The sequence below is a fragment of the Nuphar pumila genome, chromosome 6, assembly GCF_984573655.1.
Source record: "Nuphar pumila chromosome 6, dmNupPumi1.hap1.1, whole genome shotgun sequence".
NCBI classification, from domain to species: Eukaryota; Viridiplantae; Streptophyta; class Magnoliopsida; order Nymphaeales; family Nymphaeaceae; genus Nuphar; species Nuphar pumila.
In genome coordinates this window covers 119476038-119501006 of record NC_143254.1, presented here as the reverse complement: position 1 = coordinate 119501006, position 24969 = coordinate 119476038, and the positions used below count along the sequence as shown (strand labels likewise).

At 37.8% G+C, this 24969-nt stretch overlaps 2 protein-coding genes across 3 annotated transcripts in view; both read left to right on the top strand.

The window, feature by feature from the left end:
* The window catches only part of LOC149835921 (transcription initiation factor TFIID subunit 14b-like), a 35785-nt gene that overhangs the window by 911 nt on the left and 9905 nt on the right, over positions 1-24969 (top strand). The window contains exons 2-5 of one of the 2 annotated variants that reach the window (XM_090008856.1): positions 5423-5505; positions 5620-5841; positions 5965-6155; positions 6260-6381. In XM_090008856.1, coding sequence (XP_089864982.1) covers positions 5423-5505; positions 5620-5841; positions 5965-6155; positions 6260-6381 — 618 coding nt within the window. Of the gene's footprint in view, positions 1-5419; positions 5506-5619; positions 5842-5964; positions 6156-6259; positions 6382-24969 lie in introns of both variants that reach the window. The other variant, XM_090008855.1, reaches the window with a different exon arrangement.
* LOC149835922 (uncharacterized) lies at positions 14797-17025 on the top strand. The gene is made up of 4 exons (XM_090010712.1): positions 14797-15663; positions 15774-16152; positions 16256-16581; positions 16658-17025. Exons 1-4 carry the CDS (start codon positions 14829-14831, stop codon positions 16768-16770), a joined length of 1653 nt encoding a protein of 550 aa, XP_089866838.1. The 5' UTR covers positions 14797-14828; the 3' UTR covers positions 16771-17025.

Here is a 24969-nt window from a genome sequence, read left to right as displayed (position 1 = left end):
TATATTGTGATAATGCAAATCCTAGTTTTATATCAGATTGCGCTAAAAAAAATGCACTACTCAATGATTAAGAACTTAAAAGTGCACCACCTCTACTTATGAAGAACTTAAAAGTGAAATACTCAATTATGGAATAGAAGCTCATGTTCTCCAGAATGACACAATCACCAAGCACTCAATGATAAATTTTTTTGAACACCAACGAACCAAAAACTTTTAAAAACTCAAAATAGCATCCAAAATCCTAATTCAATGAGAAATTTCCATCAGAACAACAAAAAGGAGAAAAAAATGCTACCTTCTTATCCTCATCATCGATCACCATTTCTATCTTAGAACATGGCAGCTTCTAAGCGGAACCCCCATTAGAATGGTTGCCTATGTGCTTCTTCCCTACTGTGGAATGCAGCATCTGATTTCAAAACTGAATTGAATTGCCCAGAAAAGATTGGAAAAGGAATACACTGCAAAGCTTTAAACAACATAAACAAGCAAATTGATGGTTCACTTGGTAGAAACAAATTTTGGATCACGTGATTGTGAAGTGTAAGCAAGCCATTTAAGAACTTCAAAAACCAAAGACTTACGTTCTACTAAAATTTCATGATTAACAAATTAGGGTAGGGGAGAGGGACACCAGATCAAAGCTTGTTGCCTATGGGAGTTCATGGAAGACCAACTCTCCAGACGTATTCAGGAAGGTGGTTCAGGATGGAGGGGCCAGGCATAGTGAGTTCTGGGGGATAAATCCTTGGAACTCTAGAAGGACCAGCTATCGGTATCTCAAAGATCTTCATCTGTTCCTATCAAGGAGAGGCATCCTTTTCGCTGAGGGAAGAGGATCCATGTTATCTACAGGTTTCTTTTCAGACCTCTTAGATATCCTTCGCATCTTTTTGGAAACAGGACTAAATTATTGGGAGATTGAAGACTTCATAACATCCCTAAACAGAGCCTTGCTTAAGCTCATGATGTGCAGGCAAACCTATGCGCCACCTCCCCACCGTTTTTTCTTACCTGCTAAGGAATATGTATATGAGGAATGGGTAGATGTTCAATCCAAAAGGTTCAAGAGAAGCAGGAAGCTGATGGACAAATATGTGAATCAGGGTGCAAGAAGGGGAGATCGGGTTTGCGATCAGTGCTTAATTCTAAACTTCAGATGGAGATGTCATGTTTGCCATCGTCTTTGGAGATCAAATGATCCAAATTTAGTGATATGTTCACCAGTAACCTCTGCCCGAAAGATGGATTCTTGTGCTATAAATTCAACAGTAGTGCCAATAAAAAATAGGGCCAAAATGTTGGGTGCTAGATGGGGGAGTAAGGTAAGGAGGCTCCAGGAAGCGTGCAAATCAGGTGATATTTCTGTTGGTCCTATTTGTATCTTGCAGGAAGGCCCCAGCTCAATGAGTAGACCCAAGATCAAACAGTCGGAGGTAATTTGCAACAATAGCAATGGTGGAGTTAGGGTCTGGCCAGGAGGCTTTCATGCTGAATTGCATCAACCGAGCAGACCATCCTCGGTAGGGCTATTAGGTTCCACGAACACTCAGCCCTGATAATCATTGTTTGGCCATAACTTCCGGTAGGAAAGTCTTGGTTTGGCATCCAAGTGTGCTGCAAGCACCGTCAGGAAAATGAAATTGACACCATTCTCAAATGTATTGGCTGATGATGATTGTGCTTCTGGGGCGGTGCACTCGTCTCCCAAGGCCAAAATGATGATTGCATCATGGGGAAGCATTGTTGCCATTCGTAGCTTGGAGTCTTCTTATGATTGCTGTCACCCCACTATCATGGCTCACATAACGACTCAATCTCTTGGGTATTGGGATGAAAGAATGGGTAATCAGCATTTTAAATGAAAATAATTTGGTTGCATTCTCGAAGAGGCATGAGAGGCTTTTCCAGCTCAGCACTTTTGAACTCGTATTTCCCATGATGGGAATATACCCTTCCCATCTAGTTTGGTCAAACATTAAGTATGTCAGTTAGGGGTGTCAACAAGTTGGGTTACCTGATTTAGATGATGGTATCGGGTCCGGGCTCGGGTCCAATCAGGCCCATCATAATGTTAAAATGTATGCATATATATATACATTCATGTATGTATATATATATATATACACATTCATGTATGTATAGTTGTATGTATAGCATTGCTACAATAGGAATGGAGGGGTCACATTCATGTATGCATAGTTGTAAATTGGTATAACCCTCATGGGTATTTTTGTCTTTTTTTCATATGTAATTAGCACAGTCCACTAGGGACTTTTTTATTTTTCTTTTTCTATTTATTTTCTCTTTTCTTTATTTCTTTAATCAAGGGGCTTTTTGGTCCTTTTCATAGAGCTGTTGGGACCCTCCCCAACAGTCACAAATGTGACCGTTGGGGAGCTCCCAGCAGCTCTATGGGAGCCCCCCTTTGGTCCTCTTTGGTGTATAAACAGGTGTCCCCTCTCCATTCCTAGGCTTTTTAGTACCCCTTTAATAAATCCATTATTTATTTTTATGTTCTTGTCTTCATCTTGTGCCTAAGGCATTTTGTGGTTCTATGTATCTTGCCCATTAGTAGCTTCATTATTATGTGGTTGAGATCTCTCTATAGCCTCTTGTGACACATCTCTTGTTGAGCTTGTATTTCATTACATGGTATGAGAGCCCATTGGGTTCTTTTGATCTTGGAGGCTTTGTCCGTGGTAGTTCGTGTGCTTGTGATTCAAGTGTGTTGCTTCCTCTTCTTCTTTATTCAACTCTTTTTCGTCATGGAGCATGAAGCAAGAATAAAGCTCTCCTACAAACTCAACAAAACCATCTATATGATGTGGTCCAAACATGGAGAATCACCTCAAAGGCAAAAAACTTTGGGGATTCGTGATGGGTATTACTCTTGAATCCACTTTGAAGCTTACAAAAGTCAAAGGTATTGAGAAAGCCCTTGAAGGAGATGATCGAGCTAAAGCTATCCATGAACATCAAATAAAGGTAGAAGATTGAGAAAGCAACTATGTTAAAATTTTGACATGGTTCATAAACAATGCTGACTTAAAAATATGTGCCAACATTTGTTAACTTTAGAAGAGCCAATGAAGCTTTGTTCTTTCTTAAGGGTATGTATATCCAAAAAGATCTTGCTAGACAATATTTTTGTTAAGACAATATTAGAATCACTAAACAAGGGAACATGAGTGTCCGTGATTATTTTAGTGTTTTGTCTCCTCTTTGAGACAAATTGGCACTACTTGAGCCAAAATGGATGGCTCTCGAAAATGTTGAGCTTAAAAAAGAGCAAATCGAGAAAGAACACTTCTTTCAATTCTTCCATGGTCTAAGATCGGAATTTGAATAAGGTCCTCTCTTTTTCATATGACCAAGGCTATGCCTCTTGAAGATGTTCTTGCCGAGTTTTGCCAAGAAGTAACTCATCTTGGTATGACTAATAAGAGTAATGATGTTTTGGCTGTTACTAGGCTGGCTACCAATGTAAGGGCTTATAGGCCCCCCTCTTTGTAAAACAAAATAACTATAATAGTGGATATATGAAGGGGGCTATTTGTCACTATTATAATGAATTGGGTCATATTAGACCGGTTTGCCTAAAGCTTAAAGCCAAAATCGCTTCAATTGGAGCAATCACCCACAAGAAGGAAGAATCTTCGGGCGTGATCCCAGCATGGAAGCTTTCCGGGATTGTGCCACTCTTATGCGGAGGCTAGCACATATAAAACCTTCTTTCGGGCAGGACAACCTACAATGGAGACACACTATAAATGGTATTTTTTTAGTTTCAACATGTACATAAATGTATCTCAAGAGAGGAATTCAACTAGAAAGTAGGTGCTGTCTTTGTGGAGTTGCTGAAGAATCTGCTGATCATCTTTTTAAAGACTATCTTCATTAAAGAAATGCTGAACGAATCATGTCATGAGATTTCTGATTTTTGGTGCTTTGTTCCCACAGTTTATGAATTGTTATCTGCCAGCGGCTTGTGCAGAAGGGATGTAAGAAATAGTTTTTTGTATGGAGATGTTGGTTACTTCTAACATTGAGAGGTTTATGGTTACAAACTATGTCACACAGACTCTTCTAACAGGGCACCGCACCGGCGGGTGCGACACTTGGACACAACTTCCTTTGTGTTAGGTGAAGTCAACCACACTGAGGTCCATTTCTATCCAAAAGTAGATTCAGTTAACCCTAATCAAGTTCATTTTTTTCTATATTATATATATAAATACATAAATGCACACATACATGTAGTGTTAACTTAAAACTGTTTATATATATATATAAAATCCTCCCCACACCCAAGTTTTTTTCAAGTGCCGCATCGCTGCATCCGCACCTGTACATGCATCTGCACCCGCCTATGTGACATAGGTTACGAAGAAACACTATGCTACTCAGATATGTAAGACCAAATTGGAGTCGCCTGCTGTCCAGGACATCAAGTCCAGTTTGATTTTAGTCAGCTTCATATATACATGTCATTTTATTACACAACTTTTAATTTTGTACTTGATAGCATAGGAAAGATGAAAGATATAAAAATGTGGCAATGTTTTAGGTCAACATAAGTTGCAGAGTATACTCTAAAGGTGGTTTAGACCTTAGAGCCTAATAAGATCTCCCCATGAAATCATGTTAGCTGAAATTATTGTAAAAAACAAGTAATCATGCTTCAATTTAACTTGTCAATCAGAGAGCAGCCAAAGACTACAAGAGTGATAAGTTTTGGGATGCATTAAAGGAACATGCATCAATAGTTTGTTGCACTAGATAACCATTACTGTTGAAGGAAGAATGAACTGGTATGTCTTATGGGATGGAATGACCCCATCTCCAGTAATGACTATGCCCTTACCATGTAATGGAACAAGATATAAAAAGTTGTCCGGATTTTCTGCGATATTTCTATTGCTCAAGATGGATCATAAGGTGTTGCATGGGCTAGTTTTCAGGTTACAAGGCTGAAAAATCTAATACATGCTCAAGCACCACATTCTTATTTACTTGTGCAGGATTCCGAACATTGCATTGGTTCATTCCAAATTGTCGTGTTCCATTTTGCATGTACTGCCCTTACAAAACCTAGCACCATGTCCTCTTATGCCATGCCTGGATGAATAGCTGTCTCCTAGCAGACTTGGAAATAAGTAATGGTTACATGTTTATCATATTTTTCTTACTTTAGTAGAATGTAATGCTTTTACTTTTTGGGAAAAACTGCGAAGTTGTTGAAAGTATTGTCCCCGATCACAAAGCTTCAGCTTATCAAATGTTTGTAATTCACCTCAGTAGATTTTTTTTGTTATTATGCATAAATTCAGAGAAATTCTTATTATCTACTCTTGATGCTCCTGGGCAACATCTACTTTGCTGTTGATTTTCTAATCATTTTATTCTTTTATAGCAGGTCAAGCGACTCAAGGATGTAGAGATAAGCATTCCAATAGTGTATGGGACTATCTCCTTTTGGCTTGGGAAAAAGGCGAGTGAGTAAGTACTTCTAAAAAACTAGTTTTTCACTGTATTTTTAAAAAAATGATTTTGCCATCCTCTTCATTAATAACATAAATGATATGAGTTACAAATGCTTTTAAAATTTACCAGGTTTCAGTCACATAAATGGACTGTTTATGTTCGTGGTGCAAATAATGAGGATTTGAGTGTAGCAATCAAGCGTGTTGTCTTCCAGTTGCATTCCAGCTTCGACAATCCTACCAGAATTGTAGAATCAGCTCCCTTTGAACTGTCAGAATCTGGGTGGGGAGAATTTGAGATAGCCATCACTCTTTTCTTCCACAGTGATGTGTCTGACAAACAGGTTGACTTGTAAGTTCTGATGAGAAACTCATCATGTGCAGTATGATTTATTCTTTTTTTATCAGGATGCTTGATATAATTCTGTACCAGATACAACATGATAGACCTGAATCTTAAGTTGATATGTTGCAGATATCACCATCTGAAACTGTACCCTGAAGATGAATCTGGACCTCAATCAACAAAGAAACCTGTGGTTGTAGAATCATATGATGAAATAATATTCTCAGAGCCTTCAGAAGCCTTCTTTACTCGAGTTCACAACCATCCAGCTGTAGTTGTGACCAGGTTGCCTCCTACTTTAAATTTGTCAACACTTGCGGGTAAGTGGTATGGTCTTTGTATTTCTATTAAGATCTTTTCCTTTTAACCCGTGTCTGTTACTGAGACATGTGCTTCGTAATTGATCTTGCTTTTAAAATTCTAGGGCCTAATGAGAAATCACATGAAAGGAAGAAAGGTGATACAAAGGATCATCCATTGAGTCAATGGTTTTTGACTTTTTCAGAGGCAGATGAATTATCAAAACTTGCGTCTGCACGTCAACAGGTGAGGATCCTTGTAGCTTTGCATCTATTAAAAAGTGACTTATGAAGTCATCACTTGAGGTCTAAGATTATGTATATATTTTTTACAACTCAGAGAAATCATACCCAGGTGCAGGGACATAGACACCGTCCCATCAGCGTTAAACTCCGAGGCTAGGACCCTCGCCCCAGTGCCTGTGCTGGGCGTCGGCTTACACACGGAGGTAGCGCCCATGGGAATAGAACAACTGTTTTGTAGAAAACTAGAATAGTTGATACTTGATACTAAATTACATCATGACTGACATTTTTGCTTTGTTCTTGTCTGTGATTAGCTTGCAGAATGACTGTTTCATACACAATTAGAATAGTTGACACTTGATACTAGCCTGTGACATTTTTGGTTTTGTGCTTGTCTGTGTTTAGCTTGCATAACAACAAAATGTGACTTTATGAAGAAACTGTTTTCAAATTGGACAGCTGTTCAAACTTCATCTAACATGTTATTAAATTTCATGCAATTATAGCCCTTTTATATTTCAAACTGAATGGAATTCTAAGCCAAGTTCATGTGTGTATGTCTTGTATATATTAACGATGTTTTGAAGAAAATTTGTTTGAAAAAGTCATAAATAAATATTTCACAATGTGAATGAAGCTAAGTGATTGATTGAGATAGCAATATGTTTGTATCCTTACATTCTATAGGATTCACATGTATCGTGATAATGTGCCAAGTAGATTTGGCAAACGTTAATCTAGAGAGTGCTAACTAGGGGTGTCAACAGGTCGGGTTTGGTTCTGACCCAGGTGGAACCAGACCTGGCCTTGATTTTCAGGTATGGTATCAGGTCCGGATCTGGGTCTAATCAGACCCACCATAAGAGAAACCATGTTCGGACCTGATAAGAACTACATGAACGAGACTTGGGCCATACCCGGTAAAACAATATTTTTTATCATTTTTACATTGAAAAATTGCAGGTCTTAATCAAAACTTGGGACTGGCCCAGGTCTAGTTTAAAATTTCACAAACTATACCTGGATCCATGTGTTAATTGGACCTTCGGGTCTAGACCCGGGTCTTAATCAGGTCTTCTTATTTATCACCATACCTAGACCCTATAGGGTTTGGTAGTGTAACGACCCTAATTCATCCCCGTTGAAAAGTGTTTTTTTTAAACAATTGCGAAAATGATACAGAGAGATCCGGGGCCTTACATATATAACACAATCCAAACCACAAGGGATCTTACATTAACCTAACAATCAACTGATTAACTTTATTCATCAATAATTAATGTTTAAGAACATAATCAAATAAATGTCAATAATTATGCAGTCACACTGTCCTAAAGAAAATATTAGAAAGTACTAACGCAACCTCGTAAGCCCCATATAACAGGCGTCCTATCACTGGGCTTCAGGTCCTGTGAAAAACATAAAGGGCACAGGGTCAGAATAAAGGATCCTACATATGAATTCCTCTAAAGATCCAAATAAGCAAGAAAAACATAAATCAAATTCATGCAATATTTTTAGAGGAACATAACTACAACAATCTCACAACTCAATAGCTATTTAGGCATTCATGATTAAATATCATGCATTGGCAACAACTAATAGAAAAATAAACAAGTAAAATTGCATGAACTAATGCAAAACAATAAATATGCATGATCTTAATGCACATGCATGAATAACTTATTAAATTATTATTAGAGTTTTCTTTTGTATACATGTTCCTATTAAATGCACACAAATTTAGTTTCACTTTTCATTAAAACCTGCTGATATTCAAAACAGGCACAACAATTCTCGAAGTTCAAGATAGGTCACCAGTTGTAGCTTAACACACAATTTGTATTTTATTACTAGGTTCCACACTTGACCCTCGACCGATATGAGGAATCAATACCATCAATCGAAACATTAGAAATCAACATCTAATGTCGAGAAATGAGGAAAATCAACATCTACTGATGCCACTTTCTTGGTATATCAATAATATCAATATCTACCAGTGTTGTGAAAAGCGTTGAGGCGTAGCGAGGCGCTCCACTAAAATCTGAGGCGAGGCGTAAAGCGTAAGCTTCAATTTTTTTTTTAACTTAAAAAAACTATTTAAAATTATAAATAACTAAAAAATTCTCTATTGATGAAGCAACAACCAACAAGAAATAAAAAATCTCAAAGAAATACTGAAAAAATATGCGATTAACATGTAAAAATAACATTAATGCATTCACATTTTTATCAATTGTTGCAGAAAAAACCATTGACATCATGATATCTTCAAAATATAGTCAATATTGGTGACTGGTATTTGTATGAGTTCAACACCAAAACAACAACCTAGTAGAAGTCCCCACATCACATAGATTATATTAAATTTTTTATACCAATGTAAAAAGTGTACAAAAGACACTGATACATAGAAAAAACAATGGCATGAGCATCCCAAAATATTAGCAAATGGTCTGCCTCTCTGCTTATTTTTCTAAAATAACCATGTTTGATGTCACCATTTTTTATAGCTACTATTATCTTGTAATATAGGGATGAGAATGAGTCGAGCAGCCTGTGGCTTGTCCAATTCAGCTAATTTTAAGATCTCATAAAAGGGGCTCGATTAGCCAAGCCACGAGCTGATCGTGAAGGGTTGTCAAGCTGAGCATGTGCAAAGGGAGCACAACTTCGCGAGTCAATTCTTAAACATATATTATATATATTTTTACAAGATTCTTATGTCATGCACAATGTCGTAGAGCATTTGAATGGAGTATGTGGTTTGAAAAGGGGTGATCCAGCATGTAGATTCCTATTACTAACAATGCTAAAAGATACAATACTTTTCATATGAATCCAACTTGAGATCTACTTGTTGGCTCTGTTTGTCATGACTTCAAGCTCGGGTCAGCACCAACACCTGAGTCTGATCTCTAATTGGGTTTGACCCAAATGAACAAGGCTGAGCAGGCCAAGCTCGGCCTATGCAATCCTAACATGACCACCAAGATCACTCGACACTACTATGAATGGATACGAGCTCACTAACATCATCCAGTTCGTTAAAAAACAATCAAAACCACCTGGTTCCTGCCAACACCTAATGGCAACAAAGACTTAGTAGACCACATAGTTGCATGGATTGACACGGGCAACTCAAGCAAACTGGTTGCAAGTTGACAGCACAACAATCCGCCAAAATTAGCCTAAATCAATCACATTTCACAGGAATTTGGTGTTCTTCTCTTGATTGAATTGCTCCAATTCGGGAAACCTCCTTTTCTGAGAGAGAGAGAGAGAGAGAGAGAGAGAGAGAGAGGAAACAATATACCTGACCTCTGGGAGAGGGAGAGGGAGAGCGAGCGGGTGCAGCAGTGGAAGTGGTGGCGACGTGGGCGACAGTGGCAAAGGAGGAGCGTGAAGAGAGGGAGAGCAGGCGGGAGAGCAGAGCGTAAATGCCTCGACTTGGTTAAAACTGATTAAAAAAACCCTAATTTGACTAAAACATTTAAGGCGTGTACGCCTTGGCTTGAGGCGTGCCTCGCCTTGAGGCGTGCGCCTCAAGGCACATGAGGTGCATGCCTCAGAGCTTTTGCGCTTTGTACGTGCGCCTCAAGTCATAAAGCCCCTCGCCTTGAGGCGAGGCACGCTTTTTATGCCTTGAGGCGCGTTTTTAATAACATTGGTCACTGTGAAAGTATCTCCAAGAAGATACTACGAACATTCTTACAATATTCTTGGAAATAAATGCGTATACAAACGCCCAATAAGAACACTTGAAACACTTGTGCACACAATGCACAACACAAACTCACAAATGCACAAATACGAACCCAAAAGTCATAAGTTCCACTAACACAAGCTTGGGCTATAATCTCAAAGCCTTAGAAAATACAATGGAGGAGAGCCCTTTATATAGGGCTTGGAGAGACCCTTGGAGGGGCTCCCACATAGTCGTTGGAGCCCCTCCAACGGTCACAAATGTGACCGTTGGAGGGGCCCAACGACTAGTGGTGGGCCCCCCAAGGTACAAAGTACATTGATTACAAAAAAGAAAAAAGAGAAAAAAGAGAAAAAAGAGAAAAAAACAAAAAGGGAAAAAATACAATACATATTCAAGAAATGAATATGCGCAAAAATGAAAAAAGACTAATCTACCCCTACGGCTAAATAATAGAAATATATATTATATATATATAAGTAGATACATATACATATATATTAATATATGTATATGTATTACCTTATATATATAAAATATATATAACATTACAGGATTTGATTACATAATTCAACACCCCCCTCAAACTTAGGGCAGGATGACCGAAAGTTTGCTAAGAAGAAAGTTGAAGCGCGGAGCACACAAAGCTTTAGTGAAGAAATCCGCCAACTGATATTCTGATGTGACATATGGAAGGTCAATGACTCTTTTGAGATACACCTCACGAACATAATGACAATCCATTTCTATGTGTTTGGTTCGCTCATGGAAAGTGTGATTTTTAGCAATATAAATCGCACTTTTGTTGTCACAGCATAGCTTGGTGGGCCCTTCTATTGTGATACCCATATCTTCCAGCAACTGATGGATCCATACAATTTCCATAGTAGTCGTCATGGCACGATATTCGACTTCAGTTGATGATAGGGACACCTTTTGCTGCTTCTTACATCTCCATGAAATCAGCGAATCTCCTAAGAACACACAAAAACCAGTGGTGGAGTGATGGTTATTTGGGTCACCTCCGCAATCAGAGTCAGTATATGCAATTAATTTTAAATCAGAGGAAGATGACAAAAAAACTCCCTTATTTAAAGTGCCCTTTATGTATCTTACGACTCGTAAGATAGCACTCATGTGAACGAAGGTTGATGTATGCTGAAACTGACTTGCCGTATGAACTGCATGTGAGATATCAAGTCTTTGTAATACTCAGATACATCAACGATCCTACAAGCTGTCTGTAGGGAGTAGGATCGGAGAGAAGAACACCATCATCAATCTTCATTTTAGCTCCTACTATAGCAGGAGTTTCACAAACCTTATCATCAATAATACCTAACCTGTCAATAATCTCAGACGCAAGCTTAGTTTGAGACAAAAATACCTTCTATGAGAGTAAGCTACTTCAATACCCAAAAAATAAGTTAGAAAACCCAAGTCAGACATTTCAAACTTATCCTTTAAAATTGATTTTATGCTTTTAACCCTTTTAGAATCACTTCCGGTTATAAGCATATCATCCACATAAAGAAATAAAATAACAATCCCTGCATTAGATTTCTTAACAAATAAAACAGTATCAGTAAAGCAAGATAAAAAACTATTTTCTATCATTACAGAGTTAAACCTATCATACCAAGCCTTAGGAGCTTGTTTTAAGCCGTAAAGGGTTTTTCTAAGGCGAAACACCTTCCCTTTGGGAGTCTTCATTCCAGGTGGAGCATCCATGTAAACCTCTTCATTCAAATCACCATTCAGAAAAACATTTTTAACATCCATTTGATAGATGTTTCATTTGTTGATAGAAGCAGCAGAGATGAGGCATCAGACAGTTACTATTAGAGCAACAAGCGCAAAAGTTTCTTCATAGTCAATCCCATACTCTTGACTATACCCTTTAGCAACTAATCGAGCTTTGTATCTCTCCAGAGATCCATCACTCTTAGTTTTAATCTTAAATACCCAACGACAGCCTGTGGTTTTCTTTCCAATAGGTAGAGTTTAGAACAGAGTTACCGGAAACGCCTATAGAATAGGGGAAGCACGCTTCCCCAGGACGCGTTTCGGAAGCGCGAAACGCAACGCTTCCGAAACGCGAGGGGAAGCGCAGGTTCAATTGAGGAAGCACGTCCCCCTTTAAAGGGGTACGCGTACCTCTTTAAAGGGGTACGCGTACCTCTTTAAAGAGGTACGCGTACCCCTTTAAAGGGGGACGCTATTATGGAAAGGTCGAGTTTGCCCTTAATTTTTTTTTACACATGAATTTATATTTTTTACCGAGGTTAAAATGGGTATTTTATAAAACCCGTGAAAAAATAAAATCAAAAGGGGCTTAGGGTTTTGTTTTTTCACGCGTTTCGACTCCTCTCTCTCTCTCTCTCGAGTTTTCGGCGAGCTCCGAGTTCCGGCGACCTCAAAAAATTCCGGTGGCCTCCACCGACTTTCGAAGATGAAGATGTTCACCTTCAGGTACGCTATCCCCCTCTCTCACGCTCTGTCACTCTCTCTATCTCTCTGTTGTGCGAGCTCCCCTCCACCAGTGGGATCCAATAGGGTAGTTTTGGGGAAAGTGATCAAATTCAAGGGTTTCTTTTTTCTTTCTCGGTGTAGATCTATCGCAGGGTTTTTTTTTTCGGGGTGTATATCTGTCCGTGACTCTCTCATGGCTGCTGGTGGCTGAGGCAAGGGCACCCCCCATGTCTCGCACTTCTTCTTCATGGTGCTGGTGCTGGTGCTGGTGCCGGGTGGAGACAGAGGAACACCCTCTATCTTCCGCCCCTTCTTTTCCTCACAGTGGGCTATAGGGACAGAGGGTGGCCCTATGTCCTCCCCCCTTTCTCCCTTTTTTCAGACGATGTTGACAACCACTGTGGTTTTTGACTCGTCTATTTCTCATAACTATCAAGGGTTTTTTTGTTACTGTAGATCAAGGATTTGTTTGTAGTTTTTTTAGTTTCTGATTCATTATCGCAGCCGTTTTTTTTATTCATTCTGCATGAAGCAGTGGGTTGTTTTTTATTGTCTCCATGATACTAGTCTATTGATAGCGTAAGCAATGTAATATTAACTTCTTATCTAAACAGATGGTATGCATTCGTCACAAAACTTTTCTGATATAGCTGGATTGTTAATTTGCATTGGCCATTATGTGCTGTAGCTTCTTATTTAACTCTTCAGTTGTTTATGATATGATGGTGATAATGTATGTGGAAGTTCATTTTATACTTCATCAGTTGGCAAAGAAAATCAGTGCACCGGATGGGGTGGAAGTATCATTAGAGATAACATGATATTGTTGATGGTTTTAATGATCTTAACTATTCTACACTGATGAATAATTTTTTTACTAATTGGTGTATAACGGGTATAATATGCAATATTATTGTTTTATTGGAGAGCATTTGAGTGTGCTGTTCCCACATTTTAAAAGCTATTTCTTTAGTCCGATGTACAGTGAGAGGCTGAGAGCTGCTGGAGGATGTGAGCTGGTGCCTGGTACAAATAGTAAATGAACATTATCATGAAGAAGATAACTGTAATGATTTAGAACCTCAGTTCTAAGTCTATTGTCTCAGAGATCAATGTTTGCCAAGGCTGGTAGCACTTTAATGTTCTCCATTTGTGCAAAATTAAGTTGATGGGTACTTGGAGAATTTCCCAATGAGTCGGGTATTGAACTTTAGTGGAGTTCTGAAAGAAAACTGGATTTATATGTTCTTGATCTGATTTAGCAGTTCAATCAAACTATTCTCGCTCTCTATATTCTCAGTTATTTATGTTGCTTGTTTCTTATTAGAACTTGAAGTGTCTGTTTGAGTATTTAGTTCAGTGATAGTCAGATTGCACGTAATTTCCCCCCCTTTTTTAGCTTAGTCTTTTGTTTACATCCCCATGCTTTGTGTTCTTCACTCTCCATTATTTACTGTTAATAATAGCTTTTTTTAAGTGTTTTAGGTTGATTCTGATACTTTTATGATGCAGATATATTTGCATGTTCTTTGCTTCATTAATGACCATCTCAAGCTATGATCACGATAATTCTGATGACGATGACGATTCTTTGTACAATTTGGAGCATGAATCATCTAGTGGTGTTGGGAAGGGCAAGAAGAGGTCTTCTGCTTGTCCATATCAGTTTGAGGACCGAAACGAAAATTGTTTTGATGAGGAAGATGAAGAAGAATATGACTTGGATGACTACTATTCTGAAGATGACCAAGATGATGAACCACCTAGCATGCATAAAACAACAGTGTTATGGCGCCATGTATTGAAACAAAAGAAGAGTGGGCAAGGAAAGCAAGGTGGAACCCAAGTTTTTATGTGCGAGATCAAGAATTGATACTCCAAAGAAGCCTATTAGTATTACTACATCATCTAGTAGAAGCCGAAAAACAGTTGATATTCGTGATACCTTTAAAAAGGTAGAAAGAGATGATGTAGATCACAAAATTATCAGATTTTTGTGTGCAAATGACATACCTTTCAATGTGCTTCGATCACCATATTGGGAAGAGATGATATCTGCAGTTAGTAAAGTGCTCGGATATAAACCCCCATCATATGAAAAAGCGCGAACAACGTTGCTTGACAGTGAGAAAGAGTGTGTTCACAGGGAGTTAAATGAATTTCGAGAAAAGTTTGAGGAGTTTGGAGTTTCCATTGTCTCAGACGGTTGAACAAATATCAAGAACAAACACTTGATAAATATACTTGCCTCAAACTGTTTTGGCTCGATGTTCTTATATGCAAGCGATTTTTCTAATGTGCAACAGTCAGCTGCAAACATTGCCGAGTTTTTGAAAACGGGATTTAAACTTGTGGGGCCTTCTAATGTAGTGCAAGTGATTACAGACAATGCAGCAAATTGCAAGTTAGCAGGTGAAGAATTAAAACAAACGTACAAGTATATTTTTTGGTCACCTTGTGTTGTGCACACACTTAATTTGATCTTCAAGGATTTGGCACATGAGTTTCATTGGTTGGGAGAAACATATTTGCAGAGTAAAGAAATTGTGAAGTATATCACAAATCATTCAAAAGCACTAGCAATCTTTAGAAGCAATGAAAAATTAGAATTAATAAAGATTGCAAAAACAAGGTTTGCTTCACATTATACTACTTTGAAACGCTTGCTTGATGTGAGGGAGAGCTTAAGGCTCACAGTAATTTCAGATAGATGGAGTGATTGGAAGCAATCATGCACGGATGAAATTATGAAAAAAAGGGCTGTTACAACAGAAACAACTGTTCTTGATGAAGAATTTTGGGATTCTGTACGTTTAGCATTATTGATTACAAAACCCATCTATAAGATGATTAAATTTTGTGATCAGGAAGGCCCTATAATTGGTGAAGTGTATGAAGGCATGGACAACATGTTGGGGGAAATCAAAGACAATCTAAAAGGACAACCAGATTTATATGAAAAGATTCATAAGATTGTCTCAAATAGATGGGACAGAATGAATGTGCCTCTCCATAGTCTAGCCCACATGCTTACTCCAAAATATTACGAGTCGGAGTATCTCAAAATCCCAGCAGCAGGAGGGGTCAAACGAGTTTCTCCTGGTAAAAAATTAATTCTATCTATTTAATAAAGTTTAAAGTTAAATGATTTAATTATTTTATTATTTCATTTACATTTCTCTTGTTATAGTTACTAAACATTTTTTTTGCAGAAAAGGATAATGATATCTTAGACGGTGCAATGCTTGCGCTTGAAGTCATATCTTCTGGAAATGAAGAGTTATCTACACTTTATAGGTCACAACTTGTGGCTTTTGCATCAAGAAGTGGAAGATTTAGCCGAAATGCAGCACGAATAGATGCACTGAATCCTACAATGTCAGTGCTTAATTGGTGGCGTTTTTATGGTGGTGATACACCGGAGTTGAGAGCATTAGCCATTAAGGTTTTATCTCAACCTATTAGCACATCTTCTGCAGAAAGAGTGTGGAGCACCTATAGTTACATTCACAATGTTAAAAGAAATAGGCTCAATGAAGATCGTGCTGATACCTTAGTGTATATTCATTCCAATCTTCGATTGATTGACAGGTATAATTAAACTGTGTTGTACTTTTGTTTTGGTATTTTTTTTCTATTTTTTTTATCATTGATTGTTTATTAACATTCATATTTTATATTCTTGTTATAAAAGGTGCAACAATCGCTATAAAGAAGGGCCTAGTCGAAAATGGGATATCAATCCAGAACTTCCTATTGTAGAAGAAAATACGTTGAGATTAGAGGATATGCGATGGAGAGATTTGGATGATAGTGCACAACAATCAAGCACTATTTCCAAATCCAAACATAAAGATGCACAACCAAGAGCTCCATTACCTCCAATAATTATACGTACAAATGAAGTTCAAGAGGATACAAATCAATCCATCAGAGCTAGTAGAACTGCAGATATACAAGAGCGACCATCAGTTCCTCATGGTCGGATTGATCGTTTCTTTAGCCGGAGACCTAGGCAAGGTATGTTGATATTGTGTTTTTTATATTTTAAATTATGGTTTTTGAACATTTTAACTTTTTAACGTATTCATTATAGGAAATGAAGGAAGGAGCAGAAGACATGGTCGTGGAGGACAAGATGCACGTGATGATGCAGAAAGTTCGCGATCTATTACTGACTTGAAGGGGAAGAGAAAGATGACAGATTAATGAACTTTTGAATTATTATTTTTTTTTTATGATGTAGTTGGAGTTGTCCAACTTAAAAACTTTTATGTTACTTTTTTGTCATGGTCTTATAATATTTTTTTGGTATACTTTTATTTTGAATCTTGCATGATGAAGTGAAGTAGTGGATTATGTTAATTTTAAGGTTAGACTTAGAGTTTAGAACATTGTAGCTTATAATTTACAATTTAGAAATTTATAGCTTCTTAGGTCGCTTTCGGTTCGCTTCCTATGTCGCTTCCGGTTCGCTTCCTATGTCGCTTTCGAGACGTTTCCTATGTCGCTTCCGAGACGCTTCCCGGTTCGCTCCTAAGTGGTCCCCCGCTTCCCGCTTCCTAAATTTTTGAAAGTGCCTCGCTTCCCGCTTCCGCTTCCCGTATCGCTTCCCGCTCCCGCTTCCTCGACTGACAACTCTGGTTTAGAATTCCCATGTCTCTGCTTTCCTAAGAGCAGTGAGTTCATTTTGCATAGCTTCTTGCCATTCTATACATTTTTTAGCTTCCTCAAAATTCCTTAGTTCAAAGTAAGAGTGAATAGCGCTAAGACAAGCCCTATATCTGGGTGAAAAAGAATCAAACGAGACAAACCTAGAGGGTACTCTTCTACTTCTCTCAGTTCTTCGTATATCATCATTTGAACTAGAACTACTAGGTTCACTGTATTTTTCAATAGCACTCCTGAAATTACTTCTATCTCTATGGATATATGTTATAGGTTCTCTTAAATCTTCTTCATTACTATGTTGAGGTACCAAGGGAAGAGGAGGGGAACTATCTTCATTTTCGTTGATGCCATTAGGAGTAAAACCATCATCATTATCCTCATTGTCATCATCATGAGCTAACATTTCAAATATGAAAGAATAATCCATGTTATCTTCACAGGATTCACCTTTTTCAAAACCATTAACATTTTCCAAAAAACTTACATTTCTGGAGACATACAACTTGTCATTCTTGATATCATAACAACAAAACCCCTTATGGGTTTCGGAATATCCAAGAAAAGCACAGGGAATCACTTTAGGTGAGAGCTTATCGTTCTTATCAGTAAGAACAAAGCATTTACAACAAAAAAATTCTTAATCGACTATAGTCAGGTTCTTTAGTATAGAGTTTTTCAAAAGACGAGATATTGTTCAAGTTTTTAGAGGGTAGCCGATTTATCAGATAAACAGATGCAAGAGCAGCTTCAGCCCAAAAACCTTTTGGGATGTTTTGAGAGACCAACAAAGTTTGGGTTGTCTCTATTATATGTCTATGCTTTCTTTCGGCTAGCCCGTTTTGTTGAGGGGTTTTTGGACAAGATCTTTGGAGGAGAATACCATATTTTTCATGGTAGTTTTTGAAATCATTTGAAAGGTATTCTCAACTTGAGTCAGTTCTAAAAATTTTGAAATTCCCATTAAACTGATTCTTAATCATCATATGATAGGTTTTAAAAGTTAAAAAAACTTCATATTTGTGTTTAAGAAAATAAATCCAACAATATCTCGTATAATCGTCAACAAAAATAACATAATAAGCGAATCCACCTTTTGATAAAACTGGTGCCGGACCCTATACATCAGAATAAACAATTTCAAACGGTCTAGTTGTAAACATAGATCTTTGAAAAAAGGTAATTTTTTCATTTTCCCAAGTATACAATCATTACAAGTGAAATCACTTTTGCATAAACTTTTGACAAAAGACAAATGGAAAATTTTTACAATATTTGGATGTCCAAGTCTTTTGTGCCATACATTAATATCTTTTTGAACAATATTACAAAAAGGATTCTTTGGAACTTGAAGGGAATCAACATAGTAAAGATCACCCTTCCTAGAGCTTTCCCCAATCAATCTCCCGGACTGGTGATCCTGTATCCAACATTTGTTAGATGAGAATTTTATATCACACCCATGATCCGAGAGTTGAGAAACGGAAAGTAAATTTAAGTTTAATTTGGGTATAAATCTAATTTTTGGAATAAAGAATCCTTGTTTTTCAAAGATACCCATTCCTTTTACTTCAAGAGACCTTCCATCCGCAGTTGAAACAAAGGATGAAAGGGGATTTTTTGTATACTTGAAAAAAGAATTAAAACTTGGAGTCATATGAAATGAAGCACCCGAATCCAAAAGCCAAAAAGTCTTACCGGGGGGAGAGGAGGTTGACATGGCCGCACCGGAAGTGGCCCCTTTTAGAAGGGGTTGAAGAGCATCTACGATTTGTTGAAGAGAGAGGACTTCATTTGAAGATGACGGGCCCTCTTGAGATGTAGTCGCCATGGCAAGAAGCTTTTTTAACTTTGGAAACATGGGTTTGATGTGCCCTGGTTCCTTACAAAAGTAGCAAGTAAGCTTGCTATAGTCCTTCATTCCTCCTTGTCCACTTGGATTTTGGTTTTGAAATGAGGATGCTTGTATGTCTTTAAGTTGTTTCCCGGTCCTCAAACGGCATTTACACCTTCATTATCTTCATTTTTTGAAGGTGTGGCTAATACACTTGGGGTATTCTTGTTTATACACATCCGAGTTTCTTCCCCACTTAACTTAGTTAATACATCTTCAAGAGGATGAGAAGAGAAAGCATATACAAGAGAAGATCAAATTTGTTCGAATTCGGGCCTAAGCCTATTCAAAAAATTAAAAAATCTATCTTCTTCAAATTGTTTGTGACGAAGCTCTATGGCTTCACCACTCCATTTGGGTTCGAGCATAGCAAACTCATCCCAAATAAAAGAGAGCTCGACAAAGTACTCTCTAATAGACATTTCTCCTTGTTGAAGCGTTAGCGCCCTCTTTTGGAAATAATATTTATGAGATAAATCCCTAGAGGTATACATCTTCTCAAGATAACCCCATGCTTGAGAAGCCTTCTTGAACTTTATGATATTTGCATTGATTCTCGTTTCTACGGATGAAAATAGCCAAGAGAGGATTTTAAAATTCCTCATTTCCCATTCTTCATGCTTTTTCGTATATTCTTCAAGGGTCTTGGTTCTTTCATCTCCTTCAAATTTTTTTATCTCTTCTCCTTCTATGGAAGTTATCTTGGATTCCGGTTTGGGAATCGAGCCTTGGACATAGCCTCACAACCCTTTTCCTTTGATGTGAGCTTCCATGTTACCGGCCCAAACATGATAGTTGGACCAATTGAGTTTGAACCCAAGAGAGAAATGAGTCTTTTTCACCCATTAGAGAGGAGAGATTATGAAAAACAATACGTACCTTAAAGGCTTTTTTTCAACTCTTTCTTGACAAAAGAGGCTTCTAAAATATTGCTCGAAGGAGATGATCCACTCCAAACTTCAATAGCTTGAATGCACGTTTTTCGAGGCACTTCAAAAGAGAAGAAACACATGATCCTCCTTCTTCAAACGAGGCTCTGATACCATGTGAAAGTATCTCCAACAAGATACTACGAACAATCTTACAATATTCTTGGAAATAAATGCGTATACAAACGCCCAACAAGAACACTTGAAACACTTGTGCACACAATGCACAACACAAACTCACAAATGCACAAATAAGAACCCAAAAGTCATAAGTTCCACTAACACAAGCTTGGGCTATAATCCCAAAGCCTTAGAAAATACAATGGAGGAGAGCCCTTTATATAGGGCTTGGAGAGACCCTTGGAGGGGCTCCCACATAGTCGTTGGAGCCCCTCCAACGGTCACAAATGTGACTGTTGGAGGGGCCCAACGTCTAGTGGTGGGCCCCCAAGGTACAAAGTACATTGATTACAAAAAAGAAAAAAGAGAAAAATAAAAAGGGAAAAAATACAATACATATTCAAGAAATGAATATGCGTAAAAATAAAAAAAGACTAAACTGCCCCTATGGCTAAATAATAGAAATATATATTTTATATATATAATAAGTAGATACATATACATATATATTAATATATGTATATGTATTACCTTGTATATATAAAATATATATATGTATAACATTACAGGATTTGATTACATAATTTAACAGTATCTACACACCACCTCCAGGTAAAGTTACGTAAAACTCCCTAAAACCGTGACTGAGAGGCGAACCGCCATATCGGGTTCAGGGGCACAATCACACACGGAGTTTCAGTATCCTAACGGTTTCCCAAAATCGTCATCCAAGATTCACATACTATGGAAGGGCCATCTAGGAAGAAACATTAATTATACTGTTTTATTTCTTTTATCTTTTTATCAAAAGACAAATTCTTTACACAAGATTAGTTTTGTAAATCAACATGCAAAACACCGTATGGGACCTTAGACCGTTGCAAAATTTAATAGTGTAATTAATTCAGAAATCAATAGTTTTCAAATGGATTTTTGCAATGCATAGAATAAAACTTAGAGCAACACCTGCTCATGGCCCACATGGCCTACAATGGTTCATATTAAGACCACTGATGCATCTCATGCAAAAACCACAGGGAACATGTGACTATGCAATCATTCAACATGCCCACAAATGCACATTTATTCACACTCCATACGAATGTACATGAATAACAAATTTCATATGCATATAAACACACGTTTTCAATATACATTTTTGTTTTCTTGGTTCATCTCATAACTAACATGCAAACATGCTCGTGATCATGTTAATGCAACACCATTAAAACTTCAGAATTCGCGTGTTCATAGTATGCATATCTGTGCCATAATCATATGGAAATAACAAATATTTTTGCCAATTCGGGCAAGCTTGGGATACCAATCAAAACATACCGAGCTCGAAGCTATGCTGCCCTGTATACGGGACAGACTCCATTGGCAATCGGCTGGGCTTAGGCAAAACCATCCCAACCCCAACCGATGACCATATGCAGTTTCATGTTGATTTCTGCAAATATGTGGTCTCTTCACGACACTTAACCCTATAATTTTTTTGTGATATTTTATGACACATGAACCGTCATATAAAAACATGCATAATCAATTACACATGTTATTAACAACATTCATAAGGCATGACAGTCATATAAAAGTATGCATAACAGTTATATAGAAGCATGCATTTTGTGACATTTTATAAAGCATGAACAGTCTTATCATGATATACATGAACAGTCACATGAATATGTATTTAACCAGTCCGATAATTTGTCATGTAACAAGCTGAAAATCAGTTATATGACAGGTTGAAATTTTGTTTTTATAACAGGCCATAAGTTAGCTATACGACAAGCTGAAAATCTGCCATATACCAGGCCAAGAATTCAGTCATGTACAGGGCAAAAAATCAGCCAAAATCAGCCATACAACTGGCTCAAAATTTCAGTCATGTACATGCCGAAAATCTGAGTATGTACAAGCCAAAAATTTAAGTATGTACAAGCAAAAAATTTAAGTATGTATAGGCTGCAAATTTAAGTATGTACAGGCCGCAAATTTAAGTATGTACAGGTTAAAAATCTGAGTATTTATAGACCGCAAATTTAAGTATGTACAAGCTGAAAATCTGAGTATGTACAGGCTGAAAAACCTGTCATGTGCAGGCCAAAAAATCAATCTTGTACAGGCCGAAAGATCAGCCATGTACAGGATGAAAAATCAGTCATGTGCAGACCGAAAAAAAAAAAATCAGTCATTCAGTCTGCAGATCTAAATATACGAATATATGTAACTTTTTTTTTCTTAAAACACACTAATACAATTAGACTCGGTTTGCTAAGCCTGTGATAGCTCTAGTCTACCTGTCCGTCCTGGGTTAAGGGTAATCCTGGCCGAATTCCCCCACTCATATATATATATATGCATATATATATATATATATGCATATTCATGTATAAAGCATGTTCTTATCGTGAAATCAAAAGTTTAAATCTGAAATACATAACACAAGCCATGCATACATCGAACTCCATGGCTCCCACCCCCGTACATCAATACATCAATTTAATATGTACAAACAAAATCAGATTCTTGGTTTCCATCTAAAAACCCCACATAAATCTGATTTAGACAGTTTCCCTCAATTTAAATCAAGAGAGGAACCCGTACCTTTGTTTGGAATGTGAAAAAGACCAAAAAATATTGGATGACCGGAGAGGGAGAAGGTTTTCTTCTCCTCTTTTTTTCTCTCTTTCCTCTTTCTTTCCTTCTTTCTTCCTTTTTTTAAGCTTTTATAATGGGGAGGCCTTCTAGAGGGTGATGCCCTAGTTTCCCATATGGAACTCTATCTCCAGCCCTCCCTTCCTAATCCCATTGTTGACTTTTTTCACTTCTACTTTTCTTTTCTTTTTTTACTTTCTTTTTTTGTTTTGTTTACTCAACCAAACTGGGCTCTTGTAGAGACCCCACTATTTGGTAACTACCATATGTAACTGAAATTCGGAATTTAATTATTTTTAATATTAATTTAACTAATTACTGATTATTTATTAATTAATAAATATCCAACAAATTTCAGAGGGTGTCTTACCCCTTTGGGAGTCTTTTTAACTTTAAATGTCTTTAAATTAAACTTTTATATTGAATTTAAAGCTTTAATTTTGTTAGACCTGGATTTTGGATGTGGATCCAGATTTAAGATCCAAATTCATATCCAATATCCATATGGATCTTGAACTTGATCATATCCTAATTAATATGGGTCTTGGACTGAGTTCAGATCCATATTAACTTGGATCATATGGATCAGATCCGGTTCGATCCAACTCAGACTAGGTCCTATCTAGATGGGTCTTTTTTGAAAAATATGATTTTTGGGCCAACCGTAGCCCCAATTCTGGAAAATAAAATATCGTTGAAATCAACATTTCGAGGTGCATCTAATGATATATAACTTGAAATTTGCCTCTAAATTTCACTCGAATTTAACTTGAATTTCGCTTGATTTTAAAGGTAAAAAATAAAAGTTTTTATCATATCTTGTTTGGCTCATTTAAGTCTTGTCGATGAGACCTGGGCCAAGCCCAGATTCAATTGATGTCACCTAAAATCGAGTATTTATCTATTTTCCTGCAACACAACTAAAATTTCAAAAGGCCAGAATTTAATTTAATATAAAAACACATGATATTACATCCCTATCCCCTTAAAAGAATTTCGTCCATGAAATTAGAATATACCGAATAAGTGTGGGTAGTGTTTACGCATATTGGCCTCGGACTCCCGGGTGCACTCGTTTGGTTCGTGATGCTGCCATCACGCTTTTATGAACAGAATTATCCTACTACTTAGTGTCCTCATCTGGCGATATATAATCTCCAATGACCTCTCCTCTGTCGTCAAGTCAGGATGCACCTCAACCGCGTCGTAGTGGATCACATGTGAGGGGTCAGGTACATACTTCCTCAACGTTGAGACATGAAAGACGTGAATCTGGAAAAACTGAGGAGGAATCGCCACACAGTATGTGGTCTCCCCAACACACTCAAGGATCTTGAAGGGTTTAACATACCCAGGACTCAACTTCTCCTTCTTCTCGAACCGGAACACACTCATCGTGGGCGAGATTCGTACAAACATGTGATCAACCACGACAAAGCTGAGCTCTCTGCGCCGTTGATTGGCGTAGCTCTTCTGCCTGCTCTGTGCTGCGACCAACCTTTGCCGGATCAACCACACTTGGTCCGAGTAGTACTGGATGACCTTTGGAGACTCCACTGCTCTCACTCCAACCTCATCTCAGCACACTGGAGATCTGCATGGTTTGCCATATAAAGTTTCGTACAGGGTCATACCAATACTAGCATGGTAATTATTGTTGTACGAAAACTCTGCAAGCTTCATATGCCTATCCCACTCTCCTGCCCAATCCAACGTGCACGCTATAAGCATATCCTCAAGCGTCTGTATCGTGCGCACTGTCTGCCCGTTAGTTTGTGGGTGAAAAGCCGTGCTGAATTTCAACGTGGTACCAAGAGCCTAGTGTAACTGGCGTCAGAAGCGAGACGTCTAACGAGGGTCTCGATCTGACACGATCGAACGTGACACCCCGTGAAGTCGAACAATCTTATCTACATAGAGATCTGCTAGACTCTCCAAGCTCTGACTGATCCTGATCAGTAGAAAATTGACGCTCTTCGTCAATCTGTCCACTACCACCCAGATGACATTGTGCTGACGTCGGGTCCTTGGCAACCCTACGATGAAGTCCATCGAGATGTCGTCCCACTTACACTGTGGAATATGTAGTGGCTGAAGAAGTCCGCCCGGTCTCTGATGGTTGATCTTCACTTG